Source organism: Lolium rigidum, chromosome 3 (assembly GCF_022539505.1).
Source record: "Lolium rigidum isolate FL_2022 chromosome 3, APGP_CSIRO_Lrig_0.1, whole genome shotgun sequence".
NCBI classification, from domain to species: Eukaryota; Viridiplantae; Streptophyta; class Magnoliopsida; order Poales; family Poaceae; genus Lolium; species Lolium rigidum.
The window spans coordinates 309,309,974-309,335,118 of NC_061510.1; the positions used below are offsets into that span (position 1 = coordinate 309,309,974).

At 46.0% G+C, this 25,145-nt stretch overlaps 1 protein-coding gene across 1 annotated transcript; it reads right to left on the reverse strand.

Moving 5' to 3' along the window:
- Positions 1 to 1,633: 1,633 nt before the first annotated feature.
- On the reverse strand, positions 1,634 to 5,979 carry LOC124703691 (BTB/POZ domain-containing protein NPY4-like). The gene is made up of 4 exons (XM_047235913.1): positions 5,900 to 5,979; positions 4,071 to 4,140; positions 2,546 to 3,730; positions 1,634 to 2,469 (listed from the first exon to the last, which is right to left on the reverse strand). The coding sequence occupies exons 1-4, from the start codon at positions 5,959 to 5,961 to the stop codon at positions 1,876 to 1,878; spliced, it is 1,911 nt and encodes a 636-aa protein (XP_047091869.1). The 5' UTR covers positions 5,962 to 5,979; the 3' UTR covers positions 1,634 to 1,875.
- Positions 5,980 to 25,145: the final 19,166 nt, after the last annotated feature.

Below are 25,145 nucleotides of genomic sequence, written 5' to 3' on the forward strand. Positions count from 1 at the left end.
AGCACGTTCTGGCTAGTGTAGTGCTTCATGCAGCAGAATGCTGCAGACATTGATCTCGGTACCTTTGCAGTCACATGAGTACCATCAATAGCCCCAATGCAATCCTGTCAAACAATTAGCACACAATCATGTTTCTGACAGTACCACATATCTGATAAGTAGAACGAACATGATTTTATACTCACCTAGAAATACGGAAACCACCTGTAGCTGTTTCTTGATCTTGGGTGGTGTGTTCGTTGATGCTGGTTTGATCATTTCACCTCTGAGCTCCCCAACAGCGTACAACACCTGTTGAAAGTACGGAGAGATAGTTTCCGTGGATCGCCTGAATGTGCTATGGATGACTCTAAACCTCTGGTTATGACCCACAACATGAAAAAACATTGCGACTTGTTCTTCGACAGAGGTGTGGATGCTACCAACCAGTAGTCCTCTAGACCTGAACGTTTTCACAAGTGCATAGAAAGGGGCTGTTCTCATCCAAAGCATCCGGATAGCCTCTACATCATTGCAGTTGTAGATGTAGTTTAGGTTGGTCATCCTCTCTTGATCTCGTTGTAACATAGAACCGTACATGACAGGAGAAAAAGCAACATGCCTGACTGCTCTCTTGTGCACCATCAAGATCTAGGCTTGTATGCAAATGATGAGTGTTGTGGCATGATGCACAAGCTGGAGCTGGTCGGTCTACTCGAACAAGATATGTGCATTATAAACGGTCTTATCGAACCCAACTAGTTCTACCAACATGAATCTAACACTATAGTAAAGCAGAGGAGTTTCCCCTTACCTCTGTCATGGCAGACGATGGAGACGGCCGCAAGTCGGATAAGATGTGCACAGGCTCCGCCACGGCTGGAAACGATGACCCTGGTCCGACACCGGAGACCGAAGGGGGGAGCTCCTCATCCAGACCACGACCAGGGTCAGATGCGCGTGGCCAGATCTAGATCGCCGAAGCCGCCATCGGTGCGAAAATTGGGGAAAGAGACATTTTGGGAGGGGCTAACGGAGAGGGTAACCGAAGAGGGAGGTTACCCCTACCTTTGCCGCGCAACACCGCCCAGATTTCGGCTTCTCCCACCATGCCGAGGTGGAGCGCCCGCGCGAACGGCGTTGTCAATTTTCGTCTCGCCAGAGCCTGTCCCTGAAAAAACTGTCAATTCCTCCTGGGTCTGTCCCGGAGGTGTTTTAAGACCTGTGTGATGCGACAACGCGGAGGAGCCCAGTAAACCAAACGGCCCAAAACAGCGAGGCACATGCGAGCCAAAGGGTGGCCATGCTATCAAACGCGCCCATAAAAACAGGGGAACTGCGATGTGAATGGCTACATTTGTAACCTCACGTTAACAAATCGATCGCTTAATAGGATAGATGATAAACAGATGATTCTATAACACTTGGTCAGACCGAACTTCCGCAAGCATGCCAAACGCCGCAGCATGTTACTCGTGGCCGGTCGCCCCGTGCCCCCGTCCCTTTACCTTCAGATGAAGCTGGTAATAGACCACGTAGAGAAAACGCTATAATACACCACACAAAGAAAACTGTTATAGCACCATGACTTCTGTCTACAAAGAATATCAGTGATCAAGACAGAAACTTTGCCCTACGCTGCCAGTCTGCTACCTCCAAAAACGACTTCCTTTATACTACTATCACTGAAGAAACATTACAGATTTATCTTATGAAACGTGTTTCCTGAACACCAATGACCAGACCTCTAGGGGGCTACAGCAATTACTAGCAAGAATGCTACAAAAACATCATCGGCGACTGGACAAGTCAGTAGTATTCCACATCCTAAGATTGCTACCTCTCGTGTAAAGGAAAAAAAAAACAAAATCAAAGAGAAACTATGAGGGCAAGCGGCTAGGACATCGAGCGCCTCGTGTTCCGTGACGGCGTCGACTTTACCTCCTCCGTATTGTTGGCAGACCCAGGGCTCTCCGATGTTTCTGAGCCGCTGTTCTCACCAACATTTGTTGTCTTCCCAGACCAGAGCTTGCTTAGCATCTTCTTAGGCATCAGCATCGCTTTCGCCTTACCGGTGGTGCTCTTGTCCTCACTGTTCTTGTTGATCTCGCTGCTAGCGCTGCTCCTCTCGCTGCCAGCACCGTTTGTGGCAAGCCTCATCGACCTGAAAGAGTTGATGTCACTGGATGTTGGGACTCCGCTACCATCCTCTTCAGTTGTTGTGGTGGCAGCTGATCTAGAGCTGCCATACGAGTTGCCGTTCTCTCTGGGAAGAAGCGAATGGACAGCCAATGAAAGATCGGCAGCAGAGTCACTCCTTGCAGAAGCAGCCGATGCTCGGACTTGCTCAAAGAAGAGGACTTGCACAACCACACGCAGTGGAAGCCGCTCATTCTGCACAGCGTGCATGCATGCCTCCTGGGACAGCTTCTTGCAGTCCATCAATCCGCATAATCTCTTCTTTTCACTCTTTGGTAGGCTTGGGTGCTCCTGTATGCACGGAATGGAGCGTTAGTTTGAAACTAACTACAGCGGAAGTAGCAAGACACACATATGTGAATATTACCTTTAGATACATGTCGATGGCATGATATAGTCCATCATGTGTTTGCCGGGATGTGGCAGACACCATTTCAGCAAGTTCAATGAACTTCAAAACAGGCAAATTGGGATCTTTCGCAATCTCACCAAGATACTCATCTATCAATTTTGCAACTGCCAACTTTGATGTGATGGAAACAGAAGCAAAATTCTCAACTTCCACAATTTCATCGTCATCTTCAAAACTCAATTTACCATTATCACTATGATGTGACATGAACTGCTCAACTATTGCCATAATCAGGTCAACATTATACAAACAGTTTTCACCACTAGCTGCTGGTATAAGAAGGTCCACAACTGAAGCACCATCCAGTTGCGTGCCTATTCTCTTGACCAAGTTATCACGATAAGATTCACCAGATTCCAGCAAGCATGCAGCTCTTAGTAGTTTAAGAAGAAAACCACATGACACTGAACCTTTCTCAGTGGGCAGCAGAAATACAATGTTTTCGAGAACCACACGACGTTTTGTGCAATCAGTTCCATTGCTCACAGCATCTTCCAGGGAACCAAGCAGCCGTCGGAATGCATAGGCTCTCAGTGCTTCTCCAATAACTATAGCATGAATTCTTCCCTTTGCCTTGATTGTTAGGATCACGCGCTTGTACAACTCCATCTCGAGTTCACAAAGGTCCTCAACCCACCAGTCCTTAGGGACCATTTGTTGCATCCTGACTCCGTTCCAGTGAGAATCGACACCATTCTCGGATTGGAGTTTTTTTCTGTTGTACGTGTATGACCATTCAACCTCTGATGGATCAGTTGACGCCTTTGATGCAATAGAGTCGATGCATTGGTTGATTACCTTCAAATTCTCAGACCATGGCTGCAACGACTTTGTACTTTGTAGAACTATGATTGAGTCTTTCCAGGTTCGAAATATGCTTGATGTCAAGAACACATCAATTTTGTAGATAAGATTTCCTTTGTCAATGGTCTCCAACATTTCTAGGTACTCAGCTGCGCAACGAGCAGCAAGAACATTATATGCGTTGAGTGTTACAATCATGCCATAACAAAACTTGGCACAGATTTCAAATGCTGAATGTCCACCAGGAATGTCTGATATATCCACTTCATCGCTGCTTTCCTCATTACTTGAAGCTACTAATCTTTGCAATCGTGAACTCTTTGACAAAAGAGGGAACTGCAAACAATGTGCAGAACATTGTTATTAGACATAAAACAAAGCTGCACAATAAAAAATTAGCTTTTAACAAAATTAAGTCTACTCCATTGTAGCGCAAAAGCACATGTATAAGCAGTCCATTCCATTGCAAATTTACAATCAGGTGTTCTACAATAACAGCTAGTCATATAAATCACGAGCAATTAAAGTAAAATAATTCTTTAACATCTCTGATGAAGAGCTTTAACAATTAATTCACACTTAATAGTGAATATCAGTACTGTAGAATTGCTCTCAAAATGTCACTGCAATGTCAAACCATGAGAACAGTAATTTATACAGATAAGGAAGTTGATACCTTGTGAAGATAAAACTTGACATCTCCTATGGAGATAACAATATCTGTTGCCAGCTCTGTTGCAACAAACCTGAAAACCATGTTAGCACAACATTAGCATCAAAACTATTTAGTACAAATAGAAGCAAAGCATAATATAGACGAGATGAAAAAAAAAGGAACAGATTCAAAAATAGAGGCAAAGCACATCCGAATTCTTTATTTGACCAGAACATGAATCCCAAAATAAATGAACAAATTCCAGGGCATATATTGACATGTGTTCTTCTGTATATTTTTCAACTACTTCTCTGCCTCTGATTTGATGTGTACGCATGTCATAGCTGTACTATGCAAATCATACAAGTGTATTCCCATGATAGTGCTGCCATGTCACTATTCGGTGAACAGTATATCAGAATATGTACATGGATGACTAATGCATATCCTTTCGAGAGAATGGCAAGGTGACATTTGTGAAGATATTGGCTGCCCAACAGAATCACAGTGTTTGTGAGTGGCACAGTTCATAAAAAGAGGGCCCACAGTATTTCTCCATAAAGATGATCACAGATGTTGGTGCACAAAATATTTGGTCATAGAACACAAATGGCAAAGTAAATTCACGTAATACACAAAAACAAGTAATGGATAGCTGAAATAAATAAAAAATAGTAAAATCCTGACCCACTGAATCAGCTAAAAGTAAGACAGCGAGTGACAGACCATTTACCTAAGTAAAGTACCACAAGCAACGATAGATAAAGGTCTGGAAAGCAACCTCACATCTAGTAGCATTGTGCATGACAAGTACAACTAATTTAACTGGTAACTGGTCCTGGACCAATGATTTAAAAAACTGGACATAGTAAGGCAAAGCTAACTCAATTGAGCTCCACGAATTCAATCTACATTATGGACCACAATGTCAACAACTAGTTTGATTATATAAACAATAAACAATAAACAAACTAGGAAAGGCATTCCAATCATTAAATTTGCACATGCCTTCAAAGTACAGAGGAAGCTTAAGAACATATGCCGCTAGCAAGAATCAAGGATAATTAACCTAATAAAGAACATCAGTTGGATTGTTAGCCATTTGAATGTCATTTGAACCTAATAATTAAGAGGCATGTTAGGCAACCAATTTCGTGAAGAATGTTGTAACGAGAAAGCAATCCAACCCCTATCATGAATGTTTTAGAGTTAGTTGCAAAACGTGATGCGGATAGAATAGTAGCGTATTGGATAGCCATGTACTTATGTAGTTTTCAGAAGATGGGAAAAATTCAACAAACATTTAAAATAGTTCTTCGCAATTATTGTTCAACTCTAGAGTGTAAATTTACTACAGTAATATCAATACTTCAGAACAATTGGAAGTTTTGTGGAGGCTCCTTAACTAGAAGTACAAATAACTGAAATCAAAGAAATGACACCAATGGAGTATGTTCACTTCCTTTTCTTACTGTTTAAGAAGTGGATCCCAGGAAAATACAGATCACGGACCACATTCCCCACCACAGAGCTAATTAATTGCTGAAAGCATATGACTAGTTACCAGTATGATTGCCCCCTTTAGCAACTTCATTGATTTGGAATTTAATTTGAAAACAATGAAAAGAAGATCAACTCAACCATGGAAAAATCGCACAACCAAGATGCATACAAAAGCCAAATTTCTATCAAGTGAAACAGATCTCGCAATTTCAACCACAAAATTAGTTGCCGTGCAACAAGACTTGCACTAAAGTGAAGTAAAGCAACAAGAACAAGCATCAAATAAAGTAATAATGTGTGCAGAAGCTGGAGAAACTCTGAGCAAGAACAGAAACGAAACAACTAACCTGATATTGCTGCCCTCTGTCTGAAAGACATCCGGCTTCGACCCAAGCTTCATATGCTTCATTGTGCCTCACCAAAAAGTAACCTTGCTACTATGTTTTGTGTCCTCTCTAGCTCTTCCCTTTCAGCTTCCTCCTCAGCAGTCACCACCAAATGGGGGCCAAGAAGAACAGCTCAACAAACCCACGACACTGAACCCATCAGCAAAGTAGCAAAACCGGTGGTGGGCACAGGCATGTGAAAGGACAAGACCAACAACTAGTGATGAGGATCCACGCCCAACTGTCCCCCTCGCGGCGTGGCCACCAAATCAAATCAGGCCAGGAAACTCCTCTAGATCAGTAAACTAGTCAGCAGTTGCATCAAGATCTGGGTCCAGGAAAGCACAATGCCAACAGGAACTCCTCCTCCGAGCTGGATCGCACACAGGCGCAGAGGGAGGGAAGCGGCAGCACCTGCAGAGCACAAGGGCAGCATCTTGAGGTGAGGGGACAGCGGGAATAATCGGTGAGGCGATGTTGGGAGACCACGGGAACAAGCAGCAGTGAGGGGAGGAATCTTTCTTATCTTGGTTGAAATCGCAAGCAAGCAACATGGATGGCAAGACAGGTTTACGAGATTGAGATTTGTTTAGCGATCTAGCACATGCAGGCAGTCAAACGGTGATTATAGAATTGCAATCCGTAGACCACAGGCAACAAGATCGAAAAAAATGTGCATAAAGAAATTGACATATATAGATTTTCTAAGTGATTTTATTAGGACAAGAAGAGACCTATAAATCGCAAAACGAAAAAAATGGACCAGAATATTATCAGCTTTCTCCGAGCAAGAAATCCAAAAATTGTGTTGCCCGGATTGACAAGCAATGGCACACCCCTCAACGAAAAGTACACTTTTTATCTCCTGCTACAGGAAAGAAAGAAAAATGGAATACAAAGTGGATTAGTTTAGTTTCAGTTAGCCAAGAACACAAGTTCACCCGGTGCCTAACAAAGGGCGTGTTATTAGAACCCTAAATAAACTTTTGGAAAATAAAAATTAATACCACTCCGCCACAGAAAAAAGATGAATGGATTGGAGAGAATGAAACATTGGGATTAGATCGCTCACATAAAAGAAATCAATCCAGGGGGGTCCGTCGCCGGCAAAAGAAATCAATCAGTGCGGACGGATCTCCAATACAGTGGAGGACTCCGAGGGAAGGATTCGTTGGACGGAGGGAGAGGGGAGGAGGAAGGCTCCGTCCGATCTCAATGGACCCAGCCAAGATATGCTTCCTATTCTACTTCCCGTCAGAGGGAATGGAGGTAGGGGGACTCTTCTAGTGAAGTGAGAGAGAAGGCCTTGGCAGAAACGAACAGAAAAGCGCAGAAGAAAAGGCAGCTTTTTAGGACAGAGGAAACGACCAAACCAACGAACATCAAGAAACATTCCTACCGAACTACCACTAGTGCTGGTTACTACTTGTAGTACTCCGTTTTATTAGAGGAAAAAAAATGCTTGCTCAGCTGCTCTGGAGAAAAATAAGTAAATCCAAAACTTCAACAAATAAAAACAAGTAGAAAGAGAGCCTGATTACCTCACTCTGCATCCAAGACCACGAGAACCGAGAGAGAGCACGCTCGCGAGAGAGAGAGGGGAAGCGATCAAGCGCTTATGTTTCTTGGCGTCGATCTGCCGCCGGTGAGTGGAACTGATGAGTATCTTTCTTGCGGCGGAGCGAGTTGCGTTTGGTGGTGCCTGCTGCTGCTGCAGAGCTTCATGGATTTGGTTTTCTTTATCCTAACAGGCTGGTGGGGGTGCCGGCAGGGGTGGGGTAGCATGGGCTTGCGAATGGACACTTCTGCCCCTGCAAATGTTCTCTTGCTGGCCCCTCCCTTTCTCCTCCTAGTTCCTACATTCATAATCTGTCTCTGCAGTCCACGAAACCTAGTTGGATAAACGTCCAAAGAAGCCATAGAAATTGATGCATTAAGTTCATAAAACTAAGTACAAACAATGCTTCACCGAAAAACTTTCGTTTTAAAACAATCTGTGGGTATTACAACATATTTAAACAAATAATTCATGTAAATTTAATTATGAAAGAAAAGTACAAACTAGTGACGAAATTTTGCATATGAGGAAAAAAACCTCATCAACATTATCTGAAACTTTTTGAAATTTTCCATACTTCTATGTGGCAAACCTGCTGAACGTTCCTCGATAAACCCGAAACGTGAAATGGGATAGTAAACGAGATACTGTGAATAAGTCTGTTTCAACTTTCTTTTAAAGAAATGTTTGATAATTTGTTCACAGCTATGTGGTTGATTTAGAAAATATTATAATTTAGTTTTGTTCAAATTAAGTGCGAAATCGCGGAATTCCCGCAAAGTTTGTACAGAAATTAAGCTACTTCTTGAAATTTGCACACAACTTTCCAAATTTCAGAAAATCGCACACAACTTTCTAAATTTTCAGAAATTAGTGTGAAGTCCTGGAACTCCCACATGGCTTATAGAGAAACTAACCTACAACATGAAATTTGAACACAACTTCCTAAACTCTCAAAAAAATTCAGAAACCCCCACACAACTTGCTAAGAGTTTGAGAAAAATTAAAAGCTATCACATCTTTGAATTTGCACATAACTTTCGTAAATAAGTTTGTTTCAAATAAACAGGAAACCACACGTATCTTTTAGAATATTGGTCACAACTATCATGCATATGAAATTCCTCACAAATCCCATAAAGGTACTCTCAACATTTTGAAAAAAAAAAGTAGAGAAATTGCAACCTCCTCATTTTGGGGTGTCACCGCTCTCCTATTGAGCGGTAGGACAATGCTGGTGGTGCAACATCTCCTTTCAGTGGCGGGTGGCTATTTTCTCCAACAAGCAGTGCATGAGGACGCCTCTGGTGGAGCCATAGTTAACACCTTGCGTCGCCCCACAGACAGACAACCCTTCGACATATGCAGTGGTCCGCTCCCGGATCTAGAGCGCAAAGGCATCAGGCGGCTTCGAGGTGTAAGGGATGAAAAGAAATAGTGAGGGTAAGGGAAAAGAGGTTGTATATGGCACAAGCTAAGCTCTCTCAAATAACTTTCTATCAATAGAATAATGCTAAGAAAAATTTACCCAATTTTACAAAACATCAGTTTAAATTAGATAAATTCATGACTAAGATTGAGTTTTACTGCTTCGTACCATATTAGAGTTGATTGTACCAAAACGAGCTATTGTATTTCATGAGAAAAATAATTACTTTGCCTTGTGTTCGCCACCAAGAGACTTTGGATGTAGATACATTAATATATACTCTAACGTATATGTGCTCTTTCATTAATTAGGTTTTCACATAATCATTTTCCCACCACTGGTCTGTTTTATATAAGGCTAGGGTTATTGTATTGGCGTTGTAGTAAGTTTATCTTTTACGTAAATATTTTGAAGTCTTATTTGATTCACAGAATTTAGAAATGTCTCAATAGGAAAAAAAAAACACATGAATGCAACTTCATGCCAATTCCTACGAGACTTTCGTTTGTTTGGTTGCTTCGGAAGAAAAATGATTGTTTACAAGAAGATTGAGTGATGCAAAAATTACTATAAAACATAATGCAAAAAATCTGTAGTTAAATCCTATGGGATTATGCATGCATAATCCCATAGCACTACTAGGAAAAAGCTTATAGGTGGAGGAAAAACGTGCCGGCGCACCACCTAGGACGTGCGCCGGTGGAAGGTGTTGCCGGCGCACCAGGAAGTCGCCGCGCCGGCGATGCAGGCATACTGCCGGCGCACCTCCGGAGAAGACGCGCCGGGGCAAATTCCTGGCATGGGCTCGGCCGGTTCGGGCCGGAGCCCAGGAAACACCGCCGGCGCACCAGCCCGGGAGCGCGCCGGCGGTAATTCTGCTCGTTGCCGGCGCGCTCCCTGGGCTGGTGCGCCGGCGGTGTTTCTCGGGCACGGCCCGGAGCAACTATAGCCGGATGGGGTATATATTGCCGGCGCACCACGGCCCGGGTGCGCCGGCAATAACTCGGGAGTTATTTCAGCCACCAACCAGCACATTCACTCACACACTCACTACACTCCACTTATCCACACAACCCGAGCCTTCTCCCAACCCAGCTCATTTTTGCCTATTCCTATCCCCAATTTAGCTAATTTGACCAAACAAAATCATATTTTTTGAGAAAATCTTCCCTTCCTACATGCATCTCCCACATCCCCCTATGTAGATCTAGATCTACTATCCCGCGTTGACCGCTCAATCTAGATCTAGATCTAGAAAGTCGGCTTCCATACGCCATTGTCGCGGCGCGTTGTCTCGATCTCGTCGACAATTATATCAAACAAATAGGTGATTAATGAACAAATTGAGGAATGAAATCGACGTATGTTGGACATTTGAAGCAAAGCTCTCGTGTGTGGCATATATATATATATGTTGTGCTTGTGCTTGTGTGTGTGTTGGCGTTGAAAATGAGTTGCCAACGTTGCGCCGAAATGTTGATTCTTCAAGTTTCCGTTTCGGCACATTTCTGGCGCTCCTATGTCCTACCGTGTAGGAAGGTCATGCCGAAATTTTCCGTAAAAACTACCGACGGATGCATGGTTCTAATCAATTATGTAATCTTACCATGCAGGCGATAATGGTTATCGAGATGAGTGAAAGCATCGTGATGAGATATCTGAAACACGCGATCATCGACATGTATGAAAATAAACGCACGGAGGTATTGTGTCCGTGCCGGAGATGCAAACGAGGGAAATGGTTTGACCCGTATTCAGGAAAATTGCAGGGGCACCTGCTCACTAATGGTTTCATGCATGGACACACTCAATGGATGAGCGATGATGGCGCGGAGGTCAATGGGGCGACGGCAAGCAGGTGGTAATAATGGCCGGCAAGAAGGAGGGCATCATGACATTGATGACGATGAAGAGTTTGTCGCGAAGACGATAACCTTGACGACGATAATAACCTTGACGATGACAATAACCTTGACGACGACGAAGAGGTGCCGCTAGCTTCGGCCGTGCGGGACCCTCATCTTCAAGATCTGCTTCTCGAAAAGACGAAAGGCGCCAAGCGGAAATCAAAGCTTGAGCAACCTGGAGATAGACTCGAATACTCCGTTGTACGACTCGAGTCGCGGGTTGGGGGAGTCTCGCTGAGAGTAGCTCTCGATGTGCCGCAGATGAAGGCGAAACACGGATGGACGGACACAAGCGTCGACGACATCCTGAAATACGTGAAAGATCTCCTTCCTGCCGGGAACACGTGTCCCGGTAGTCTAGCCGAGGCCAAGAGAATCACGTGCCCTCTCGACTTACCCCACGAAAAGTATCACGCCCGCATCAACGATCGTATCATGTATCGCAAGGAGCACGTGGACAAGACCAAATGTCCCGTGTGTGACGCTGAACGGTACAAGAAAGGGAAGAAGAAAGCTCCTCGGAAAGTTGTGTGGTACTTCCCGCTCGCCCCGGCCGCAACGGTTCTACGCGGACCGCAAGGAAGCAAAGCTCATGCGGCCGGCACGCTGAAAGAAAGGAGGCAGTGTTGAATGATGAAGATCGGATTGAGCACCCGGTCGTCGACACACCCTTCGGATGCAAGCCGGTGGAAAGCATAAGACAATAAATTCGGAAGTTTTGGGGCAGAACCCGAAACATCGGGTTGGGTGCGAGCACGGACGGATTCAATCCGTTCGGAAACCGGAGCAGCACACATAGCACATGGCCCGTGTTTGTATGGATCTACAACCTCCCGCCCTGGCTGTGCATGAAGAGGAAGTACATACGGATGAGTATGCTAATTCAAGGGCCGACACAGCCAGGAAACGATATCAACATGTATCTCGAACTATTAAAGGAGGAGCTTGAAACGTTGTGGGCGGAGGAAGGGGTAGATACATGGGACGCCGTCGCGGAAGAATATTTCCCTTTGAGAGCCGCGTTGATCACGACGGTGCAGGACTACCTCGGATACGGTTACATTTCGTGCCGGGTGTGCCATGGACACAAGGCATGTGTCGAGTGCATGGAAGAGACGATGTTTTTGCAGCTTGGTAAGGATCCCGGCTCTTCGGAAATAGTTTACATGGGGCATCGAAGGTGGCTACGGAAGACCGACCCGTGGAGAAAGCGTGGAGATCCGTTCGATGGTACAAATGAACCCCGAGGACCTCCACGGAAGAAGAGCGGCGAAGAGATCGATACATTACTCGAAAGGTTGGAAGGAGTGCCCTCCGCCGGGAAAGATACGTCAAAAGCCCGGAGAGAAGAAGAAGAAAAGGCAACGGCGACGCCGCTCATTGGTGTATGGAAAAGGAGGTCCGTGTTTTGGGACTTGCCGTCATCGGAAAATTCTCGATACACCTCACTGCCTTGATGTCATGCATATTACAAAGAACGTGTGCGAGAGCTTGCTTGGCACTCTTCTCAACATGCCGGGACCGGACCAAAGATGGGCCGAAAGCAAGACACGACCTGAAAGTTTTGGGCATCGGGGAAGAGCTTCGGATCCCGGCGGCCCAAGAGGGACGAGTCGGAGGAGGAGGCGGACGGCGGTCGAAGCGCAAAAGGATTAAGCAGCCATACTATTACTCGTCCCCCTCCTCGCTTCACTTTTAGTCCGGCCGAGGTCGATCAATTTTTCAATTGCCTTCTAGGAGTCAGAGTGCCCTTCGGTTACTCCGGGCTAATAAGCAGATACATGGACCCCAAGAAACGAAACTTCAGCGGCATGAAGTCTCATGACTGTCACGTGATGATGACGCGATTCTTCCGGTTGCAATCCGAGGTATAATGGATGACCATGTCCGTGCAACGCTGATCGGGCTCGTAACTTCTTCGACGTCATAACTCGGAAGTCGATAAGCGTGAAGAAACTCGCAAGGCTCCGGGAAGAGATCGTGGTGATCCTATGTGAGCTTGAGATGTACTTCCCGCCTGCATTCTTTGACGTGATGGTCCATCTCGTTGGTCCATATCATGGATGATATCGTCGATCTAGGGCCGGCATTCTTACACAACATGATGCCGTTTGAAAGAATGAATGGGGTCATTAAAGGATACGTTCGTAACAGGTCACATCCGGATGGAAGCATCGTACGTGGCTGGCTCACCGAAGAGTGCATCTCTTTTCGCACGAATTATCTAGACATCGAGGACCCCGTTGGTTTGCCTCAAAACAAGCACCTCCGCAGGTTCGAGGGAGTAGGCCACAAAAATGGAAGGAAGGAACCGCACGTGCACATGTCCGGTCGGACTTCCGACTTTGATAGGGCCAACTTAGTAGCGCTACAACACATTGACTTGATCGATCCTTGGTTGAAAGAGCACAAAACCATGATAGAGAACAGTGGCAAGCCGATGATGATGGAAGCGTAAATATACGAGAGCACAACTCCTCTTTCGCGCGCTGGTTCAAAGACCACATTGATGCTAATCCCCCACCAATGGATTCTGACAAGGATAAACTAGTATTGGCCTTGTCACATGGCCCCGCGCCCAACCTCATGACTTACCAAGCGTACGATATCAACGGGTACACATTCTACACGGAAGAAAAAGACAAGAACAAGTGCTTACCGTAACTCGGGGTAACGATGGATTCCTCGGACGGGTGACGTAAAGACTAGATACTACGGAAGAATAGAGGAAATCTGGGAGCTTAGCTACGCTGGGGAGAAAGTGCCGATGTTCCGTATCAGATGGGCTAAGAACGTCACAAAAGAAGACCGGTATTTCACCACCATGTTTCTACCCGAAGCGAACAAATCAAAGTCCACGAACGCCACCGCGTGAATGAGCCATGGGTACCGGCGGAACACGTGCACCAATGCTTCTTCATAACCGACCCATCCAGGCCTAGCCGTGTTATCGTGAGGAGAGGCAAGAGGACCATCGTCGGAATGGATGGAGTCGCCAACGAGGAAGACTTCGAAGGACAAGTCGGAGACCCAATGATGGAAGAATCCGAGGACGAAGACACAACATACACCACAAGAAGAAGCAGGACCACGCTACCGAGGTCAGGTCGACCCTTCAAAAGAAGAAGTCACGACACGGGGCTAAATTATTCAACGACGAGCAAGAAAAGCAAAAAGAAAGTGAAACACTCTTCTCAATCGATGATGTAAAACTTTATTTGCAATCTATAACTCATATTTTGTGTAATTCATAACTACTCATGTGGTCATGGCCAATATTTTATGTATAACTTATATTAATTGTGTTGGTCATTATTTTAGGCATGCATGTATAACTAATATTAATTGCTTGGTTATTATCTTGAAAAGAGAAGGAAATAAAATAGTATAGGATTTGTGGGAAAAGAAAAGAAACATAAAAGAAAGTGAAACATAAAATAGTCAATATTTTGTGTATGTATAACTCATATTTTTTGTTTTTGCATACTCATGCATATATATATTGCTTTGTTATTATCTTGAAAAGATAAGAAAAATAAAATAGTATAGCATTTGGGTAAAATAAAAGAAACATAAAATAAAGAGAAAAGAAATAAAGAAAAAGAATGGAAAAAAGAAAAGGAAATGGGCAGGCTAGCTACATGTCCCAGGTTACAGCTGTGCCAGGCTTATTGCCGGCGCACCAGGCTTATTAATTCGCCGGGGGTATGCTTGTCCCCGGCGAACCAGGTACGTGGTGCGCCGGCAATAAGCCTAGCACAGGTATACTACGGACTTAACCGTTTTCTCCTCATCTTCTCCAGTACACAGTCGTTGATCCCATCCCCTTTCTCCTCATCCGCCGCCGTTCACCGCCAAATCCCCCCTCCACCGTCCGCCTCCATTCTTCCCCACCACCATCCTCCACCAGCGCCGCCACGCCGTTGGAGGAGGGGACGTCGGCGCCGCCGTTGGAGAAGAAGGAGCCGCGCGCCAGCCGTTGGAGGAGGGGACGTCGGTGCCGCCGTTGGAGAAGAAGGAGCCGCGCGCCAGCCACTGTGAGCTTCCCTCTCCCCTTCCCTCTTCCCTTTCCTCTCCCCTTCCCTCTTCCCTTTCCTCTCCCCTTCCCTCCCCCTTCCCTATCCCCTCCTCCGTAGGGTTAGGATTTACCTACTGCTAGTTAGGGTTAGGGTTCCTGCTAGATGCTCTCTGGTTGCTCTCTGTTGTTGAAAATGAAATTGAGTATATGAGTTCTGAAAAACCAGCAGTAGTTCCTGATGCTTATTGCTTGCATCAGATTTTTTTTTGCTTATTGCTATGTATCAAATGTTCATAGCAAATTGAATTTGATGCCCTGGTTCATAGCAAATTTGAAAATGAAAATGAAAATGAAAATGGGCACTAGGCAGTATGCTGGTTCTTCATTAAATGAAAATGAAAATGAAAATGAAAATGGGTTTGCTAGCTAAATTGGTTTAGTTAAATCTTGAACATGTTCTCAAGAATTTGGGTGGTATGTCCTCATCATTTTTTTTGGTCACCTGCTTAAAGAGCATGGCTGTTCAGTGTGTTTTTGTTCATTGGTTGGTCAGTTTGATTTTTCTTATGGATCTGGTTCATTTAAATGCCTACCGCCAAGAATTGGTTGATATATAAAATTCATTGGTTGATATATAAAATGAAAAAATGATCCGGTTCATTTAAATGCCTCATCGCCAAGAACCGCCAAGCATCAAATGCCACCGATAGCAAGTGTTAGGGTTAGGCATGCCTCACATTTATTATCCGGTTTAATAATGCTTAATGAAAAAATGTGCTATTCTCTCGGTTTGAAAAAAGAGCAAGTGCTATTCTCTGGTTTGAAAAAATGTGCTATATCAATGGATGCTGTCAAGTGTTCACTAGCAGTAGGTTTACTTAATTTAAAAAGAACAAGTGCTAGCAGTAGGTTTAGTTCATAAAAAGAACAAGTGCTATTCTCTGGTTTGAAAAAAAGAAAAGAAAATGAATTTGTTCTCTGGTTTGAAATTTAGTTCATTTAGTTCATTTTTCACATCAAGGAAATATAATTGGAGCTTTCTGATAATCCACAAATGAGAAATGACACTAAACCAATTTTAATTATGTAGCCAGAGAGTAGCATGGTGTTGATGTAAAATGGTTAAGGTGTAAAATGCTAAAGATGGTTTGAATTCTGGTTTTTATTTTAGTGTTTGAATTCTGGTTTTTATTTTAGTGTTTGAATTCTGGTTTGAATCCAGGGCTAGCATGATGAAATTCTGTCACTGACTCACTGGAATATTTCTTTCTTAATACAGAGAACATAGTCAGTAGTTACTGTAAGTGCTATTACTGTAAGTGTCCAGGGCTCTAAAGCTGTTGTTGTCTGAGTGTGAGAATTTGATTTACATTCATCTACTGTAATGCTAAGTGCTACTGTAATGCTACTGTAGTGCTATTACTGATGGTTATTGTGAAATGAAAATGAAAATGAAGCTGCTCCCCCTACTGTAATGGTCAAGTTATACTGTCTCTCGTTACAGGGATTGAGTTGCTATTGAGTGCCGGAATGTCGATTCATTTCCGTTCCGGCAATTCTAGCACTCGGCATGACCAATTTTTAGCAAAGGTCATGCCGAATTTTTCCGTGAATTCTAACTCTTTTTCATCTTCTATTAGTGCAAGCCACCATGGCGTCTGAAGAATAATTAGAGGAGCACTACAATAGGCACTTCTTTAGGACGGAGGAGGATGCCGAGGCCGCTGGTGTTGGCGGCGACGAGGATCATGAGATGGAGGATGACGCTGGGGGTAGTGGCGACGAGCCAAGCGGCAACGAGGCAAGCGACGCCGCCGGGGGTAGTACCTACGCGCCAAGCGGCGACGAGGCAACCGGCGCCGCCGGGGTGGCGGCGAGACAAGCGGCGACGATCCTAGCGGCGCCGCCGGGAGTAGTGGCACCGGGACAAGTGGTTCCAAGAGGCCGCGGAAGGCAAGGCGCCAAAACACGGTCGGCACCGGCAGAGACACAGTCAAAGAGGTGGACCCCGCCAGTGGATTGCCGAAGGAGCCTAAGGATGTTGCCAAGGGGTACGGCAACCAACTGGCATGTATCCTCCGAGAGGTCGTCAATCTCAACGAGACGGACCTCCGAGCTGAGAGCAAAACGCCTCTGCGAGCCCAGCTCATTGCGAGGTTGCACTCACGATACAAGTTCCTAGGCGACTACGCCTCCACTGATCAAACCAATAACATTGTGAACTCACAAGCCCTCCTGAAGTTCACCAAACACCTCAGCAGCTACAAGTACATGGTGCGGAAGCTGATTGCCGAGGGCAAAGGTTTCGAAGAGGTCCACTCCGCCTTTCCGCATGTCTCCCAGGCGGACTTTGATGCTTTTGTGGCCAATGAAGAGCTACAAGCAACCAAGAATCGCAAGTTGTGGGGGAAGGAAATGCGGGAGCTTAACATCGGCAACCACAACCTTGGGAGCCGTGGGTACGAGGGAAAGGAGCCCTATTGGGCGAAGGAGGACGAGGCGTATGTAAATGCCGGCATTGAGAACCCCTGGCTCAAGTACAAGGACCCGCTTGAAAGAAGATTCATCGGGTCCCGGTACCATAAGAAGAAACTAACCGGGGAACTTGTCACGGACCCGAAGGTCGTAACCGACATAATTTGGTTCACGAACGACAAGAAGGTCCTGGCGTTGGAGAAAAAACTCGGTAAGCAATTTACCGGTTTAATTAGATCAAGTATCGTTCATATAATAGTAGCAACATTTCTAAATGGTTCGCGTTTCTTCCGCAGGAAGAAGAAAGACAAAAACTTTCTCAATGTGACGAAGGCTCCTCCTCCCGGGCGTCGACGGGCAGGGTAGCTCGGGACAAGCCTCTCGTACGGGCGCTAAACATCGTTAATGAGCATTCACCGACGAGAAGGCCGCATAGAGGCCGTGTGGCTGGCGCCGGTACAGGCTACAAGCATGGTCACTATGGCTTGTCGTCTGCGGCCGATAAAAATGCGCGCAGTGAGAGGAAGCAGCGGGAGGCGGAGGAAATGAGGGAGTCAATCCTAGCCCAAGTCCAAGCTGGTTTGGTACCGCAACCGGTACCGCAACTCAAAGCTACGCTCGTACTCGAAGTCAAAGCTGAAGTCGCCGCTTCGGTCCAAGCAGATTTCAACGCTCTACACGCGTGGTATGAGGGTGGCAAACAAGCCCCCCCCCCCCCGAAAATGCAAGTGGTTAGCTTCGACGGCAGCAACTCGATGGCGCCGCCGTCCGCCGGCAATGACAATGTTATAATGGAGACTCCTCCGGCCGCCGGCAATGTCGCCGGTGCTAGGGATTCACCGTCCATGCCGGGTAGCAGCCCCTCCGTCACTTGCACGCCCGCCGCCGCATGTGCCGGCCCGTCGACATTAGCCGAGCTCAACGCCCTCACGGTAATTAACCCATGTGTACATCAAGTTAATATATTAGTTTCGTCATCCTTGCCCTCTCTCTAACGCCATACACATGTTCTCGCAGGCGCTCTCAACGCCATGCACCTTCCTGATGAGAGTAAACTGCGAACTCAAAGACGTCGCGAGGGGTCCATCCTTCGGCCCCTGGATAAGAAGTGGCACACACGAGATATGGAGGATGACATTTACCGGGTTGAAGTGGATCGGGCGTTACCGGGCTATGAGGATTTGTTTCCTCCTAATCAACCGCATGGTGCCGATGACGAAGACCCGTTGAATCTTGCCTCACTGAAGGGTTGGGTACTGCTATGGCCGAAGACCCTAATTAGGATCAACACCTACTCGGGGTCGACGGCAAGCAAAGACAAGCACCTTGCGGCGCCACAGGTCGGCGTCCCTCCACGACGGCCGGCCGGCGCCGGTGGTCGGCGCCCCACCACAACGGCCAGCTGCACAAGAGGTCGGCGCCCCACCACAACGGCCAGCGGCGCCGGTGGTCAGCGCCCCACCACAACAGCCAGCGGCGCCAGAGGCCGAGGAATACGAACGTGACGACTTCCAATGGGATATTCCTACGTCTTCACAAGTTGTCCATGAGGATGAGCCGGCCTCAAAATATGGGTGCTCCAAGAAGTTGTTCGATTCTCAAGAAACGGCTGAGGAGGAAAATCCTGAGGAGGTCGCCGCCGCCGCCGTCAAGAAGATGCTGGAGCCCAAACACACTCCGTGCTACGGTTACGGCGGTGGGAGATGGTCCAGTACTACAACCCAAGAAGAGGAAGAGGCCAGCTAAGAAGGACGCCAAAGACAAGGCGGCGGCCAAAGACAAGGACAAGGTGGCACTCCTTGACAAGTTGCCAAACAATTGGCGACCTCTGCATCATTTGGGTGAACCGATGCTGCCGGAGCATGTCCTCAAGTTACTCACCGGGGATATGGCGAGCTTGCATAACCAAGTCCAGTATTTGGAGAGGCAGCTTCTCAAATCAAAAAATCCTAGTTACCCTCTCTTCGTGGCGAAGGTGCCAACTGGCATGAACTTCGTCGAGAAGTACCCCGCGGACTTGTGCTTCATCCGGTTCAATGACATCTTCAACATCTATCGCATGCAAATGCTCCACTTTAGTGTGGTTCGCCTAGTTGCTCTTAGCTTGTCTTCCCAGATCGTTAAGGAGGGGACGCCGACCATCGCGATAATGGACCCCTTCTATATGCGGGAGAGCATCATCCGCAACGCCGGGGATCGGGCGATTGCCACCCGGCAGGTCGAGGATTTCATGTCGGCGAACATTAAGAAGGGCGCAATTCTCATCCCTTACTTCCCCGAGTAAGTAATCACTCGCTAGTCCCCATCACCATTCTATCCTATATCTCCATTTGCATTTCCAAAGGTTAATCCGTGTGTTTTCCGCGGAGACATGTATCGCACCCTCATCGTCGTGCACCCGCAACACTCGCATGCGGTCTATCTCGACTCGGGTAGGGACAAGAAGAAAGACTACACCAACATCGGGGCCCTTCTCAATGATGCTCTCACCGGCTTCGCCAACAAGGCAGGCCCCTCAAAGTAGAGAGGAAATCCCGAGGAGGCTTGGTCTTAACCCACACAACCAACTTCCCTGCCTCGAGCGATCGAATGAAGACAATGGGATGGACGCGTGGTACGCCATCCTTCGGATGCAGGAGTACATAAAGTACGCAGATGACATGTTGCTGCCGAGAGAGTCTCGGAGAGAGGTTTTTAAACATGGCGGATGCCCCCGATAGAGAGATTAGAAAGAACTGGGGTCGCATCCAGCTAGTTCATTTGCACGGTAATCGTGCATGATGTCAACAATAGGTCTGGCGAGTTCTTCTACGGCTACGGTCTACCACCTAATGACGAGATAGAACTCCGCTTGGAGATGTCGCGTGATGAGAGGCCGTTCAACACGCTTGAGGGCTGCCGTCCATTCCCCCTAGGCGTACAACCTGATCCTACGACGGGAACACTATTGCTAAAGCTTGAACGATATGTCTTTGAACTTCCGTATTGTAATACTTGCTACATATTCCCATAGAATCGACTTGTTGCTTTTATTTAGTTGTATGGATGTGCATGTGAACAGGTGTCTATAGTTTCATTTACTTTGCTATATATTTCAAGATTATGCCGTAGATACCTTAACAATTATTTGCATTTACTCGACCCCTACTTGCCTCGTATTTGGAGTTCGCCGATGATTAGAATGTTCGGTCACTAGTACACTCGGGGTGGAGCCGGTGAGCCTTGGTGCGATGGCCACAAGTATCAATCTATTGTGCATCCTACCTAGCCTCACTGACTCCATCCCTGGATGTTAATATGTGTTTCGACCGACAAATTATGAGGCACGCTATTTAAGTCGTACTACTTGTCTTTTATTTGAGTTCGCACTTCTTAATTGCATTGGCCGATGATTAAAATGTTTGGTCACTTGTACACTCCGGGGTGGGGCCAGTGAGGCTTGGTCTGATGGCCACAAATATCAATCTATTGTGCATCCTACCTAGCCTCGCTGACCCCATCCCTGTATGTTATTATTTATTTCGACCAACAAAGTATGAGGCACATGCTATTTAGTTCATACTACTTGTCTCTTATTTGAGTTCGCACTTGTTCATTGCGTTGGCCGATGATTAGAATGTTTGGTCACTTGTACACTGCGGGGTGGGGTGAGTGAACCTAGTGTGATGGCACAAATATCAATCTGTTGTGCATCCTACTTGGCTTCACTTACCCCATCCCCGAATGTTACTATTTGTTTCGACCGACAAAGTATGAGGCACATGCTATTTAGTTCATATTACTTGTCTCTTATTTGAGTTGGCACTTGTTAATTGCATTGGTACTAACGTTTTATTTGTCTTGTGCATGGAGATGCCGACGACATATGTCGTGTACAAGGGGAGGGTTCCTGGAGTCTACGACGATCGGGAGGACTCGTCGGAGACAGGTGCACCGCTTCGGCGGCAACAGCTACAAGGGATACCCCACTAGGGTGGAGGCGGAAGGAAGATACGCCCGTTATCTAGCGGGAGAGATGAGGGACATGAGGAGGAACCGGATGAAGACCATGGCCTTCGTGATGATGGTCATCGTGACCATGTTGGTCATGTTCTATGTGATTGTAGTTTAGGTTAGTAGCTACATTGGGAGGTGTATGACGACACTTGTGACGACTACGTACCGAGACTTCTAACTTTGTGAAACTTCGTCCTTCGGTGTTGCATATGCACATGTGTTGTATGAATCAACATTCCGGAACGAGACTTGCGTATTTCTGTATTGATACCGAAATGAGACTTGGCTCTCTATGTGCTTCTCATATTGCATGTTCTGCTGTATAAATATGAACTGTGTTGTAAATATATACTGCTATCAAATATGTATTCTAATATGCTGGGAAAAGCTGGAAAAAGAATTTTCGAATATTATTGCCGGCGCACCTAAAAGACCTACTGCCGGCGCACGTGTTATGCGCCAGTGCTGCAAGCACTATGCCGGCGCAGCTGCTGGTGCGCCGGTGGAACTTGCCCTTTGCCGGCGAATCTACCGAGGCGCGCCGGCAGTACATGTCCTATCGCCGGCGCACCGCCTGGTGCGCCGGCAGTGGCCAGTTATCACCGGCCCGTTCGCAGCGGCGGGCTCGTGGTGCGCCGGCAATGTGACTTTTAGGTGCGCCGGCAATAGGCCTTTCCCTTGTAGTGTAGGATTCAATTTTCTGAATCAATCAACCAATATAGAAGTTTTGTAGGGATTATAATTCTGTAAAACTCCATTGTTAACTCTATATGTAAATCTCACATCTTAAGTTAGAGCATCTCCAGCCGCGTCCCTCAAAGCGTTCCCCAAACGGTGCCGGATCGTGCGTTTGAGGGACGTGTTTTGCTCGTGCCGTGTTTGGAGGACGTCGCTCCCCAACCGCGTCCCCAAACACCGCCCCAAAACATTAAAATACTCTATTTTTTTGTTTTTTAATAGAGAGATAAAACATTCTACAAACTAATACATAATTCGGAACATGGTTTACACAAACTAAGACATAGTTTGGAACATGGTTTTCATAAACTAATACATAGTTTGAACCATGGTTGACACAAATTAAAACATTGGAAAATGAGGAAACCTAACTAGTGTTCGCATCGCATATTTTGCATGTTCGTTGCCAAGAAAGAACACTCCCAGACACTCCCAGTCACCCAAACTGGAAAATCTAGCTGGTGATGATAGTGTTGGTCCTTTCGAGGAAGAACATCCAGAAACATATGTGCCTATTTTCGCTACGAAGAAACAACACTTAGTCGTCCTCCTCGTCAATGTCGCCGTGGTAGTGTCGGCGGCAATGCGTCTCGTCGAACACCTTGACGCTCATATCGCCCTCGCCAAGGTAGGAAATTGTGAGCACGTAGCCGGCTTCGAGGTCGTGGTAGTGCGAGAACTTCTCCCAGCCGGTGTGGAGGTACATCTTGCCGCGCCTGTCGCATAGCACGTCCACCGGCCACCGGCAGCAGTCGCAGTCAGCCTCCCGCAGATGCAGCGCGGCTGGCTCGTTGCCGGCGACGAAGTCGGTGAACTTGTCTGGCAACCTCTAGATGCCGAGTGGGTCGCCCTTGAGGACGACGACGAACTCGAACAACACTTCCTGCTCCTCGTCCTGCAGGTTGATACGTTGCAAACATATCTATAATTTTTGATGCTACATGCTTATTTTACACCAATTTTTATATGTTTTGTTTACAGTTTATGGCATTTCTATGCATTTTCTAGAACTAACCTATTAACAAGATGCCATAGTGCCAGTTCCTATCTTTTGTTGTTTTTGTATTTTAGAAAAGTTGCACAGAAAATATTCTCAGAATTGGACGAAACGAAAGCCGAAGTTCCTATTTTACTGTCACGAAGACAAAGTCCAGAGAGGGAGACGGAGAAGAGTCAGGAGGCGGCCGCACCATGCCTAGGCGCGGTCCCCACCCTGGCCGCGCCTAGGGGTGGTGTGGCCCCTCGTTCGCCCACCGACCTCGCACTTCCGCCTATATATTCATCTGTTCGGGAAAAAACTAAACACCCGAGTCTCCATCCACAAAAAGTTCTGTAGCCACCGCCATCGTCGACCCTAGCTCGGTAGGGTTCTAAAGCTCTTCCCGGCACCCTGCCGGAGAGAGAGATCATCACCAGAGGCCTCTACATCGCCATGCCTGCTTCCGAAGTGATGCGTGAGTACTTCATCTCTGGACTACGGGTCCATGGCAGTAGCTAGATGGTTGTATTCTCCTCATTATGCTTCATATTTAGATCTTGTGAGCTGTCTATCATGATCAAGATCATCTTTATGTAATGCTACATGTTGTGTTTGCTGGGATCCGATGAATATTGAATACTATGGTTGAGATTAATTATAGATTGTTTTATGGAATAGCCCCAGTTGAACCTGGGTGCACGTGAACCCAGGTTGGAAATGCATTTTCGAAATATGAAAAAATTCTGAAATAAAAATATCAGGGTACGTATGCATGTTCCATGTGTGCATAAAAAGTTTTCGCGGAGAAACCACTTTTTTATTTTAGAATCTAAAAAAGACAAAATACGTCACATATATACTGCTATATAGCCCTGTAAAATTTCACTTTTTTGCCGAGGCAAACTAAAATGTTTTTTCAGAACGAAACTCATGTCCAGGGCACATGTTTGAGATCATCTTTGCAATCATTTTGTGTTTCGATTTTTGAAACATGTTTTGACATCACAAATCCACTTTTTGAAAAAGTGGGTTCACATACACCTAGGTTCACAAAAGCCGGTCTCTTGTTTTATATGTTATTTGTGATCTTGCATGCTCTCCGTTGCTAGTAAATGCTATGGCCAAGTATGTGCTTGTGACTCCAAGAGGAAGTATTTATGGTCGATAGTGGGTTCATGCCTCTAGTAATCTGGGAGAGTGACTATAACTTCTCAGGTTGTAGATGTGTTGTTGCTACTAGGGAGAAAACAACAATGCTTTATCCAACAATAATTCTATTGTTTACTTTACACACTTTACTTAATGCAATAATCTGTTGTTTGCAACTTAATACTGAAAGGGGTGCAGATGCTAACCTGAAGGTGGATTATTAGTCATAGATGCAGTTGGATTATGGTCTATGAATCTTGTTGTAATACCCAAATAAATCTCATAGTAATCATCTTGTCATGTATGGTCTTTATTCTATCAATTGCTCATGTGTAATTTGTTTACCCAGCATGTTATTTATCTTTATGAAGAGACACCCCTAGTGAACTGCGGACCCCGGTCCTTTTCTTTTACACTGATAAAACCATATGTTGCAAGCATTGTTCTCTTTATTTCACTGCAAACAAACATCTATTTTCACACTGTACGTCTAATCTTTTGTTTTCAGCAAAACCAGTGAGATTGACAACCTCACTGTAAGTTGGGGCAAAGTATTTTGGTTGTGTTGTGTGTAGGTTCCATGTTGTTGTTGACACCGGTAGTGCGCCCTGCCAAAGTCGGCCAGCAACACCTTTAGAAATGATTTATTTCTCCTACTGGTCAATTAAACATTGGTTTCTTACTAAGGAAAAACTTGCTGATGTGCTCATGATACCTTCATCTTGGGGTTTTCCAACTGCGTGCTCTTCACAACATCACAGGTCCGACGACGAAGACGACGGCGAGCGTGCAGCTCTGCCGCGGCCACGACCACAACCACGGCCGCGACCTCGGCCTCTACCTCTGCCTCTACCAGCCATGGTGTCGACTCTTGAGATGGTGACGGCTAGGGTTGGAGAGAGAGGCGCTAGGGTTTGTGTGTGAGGGATGATGAGAGAGCGCCCCTTTTTTATAGGCC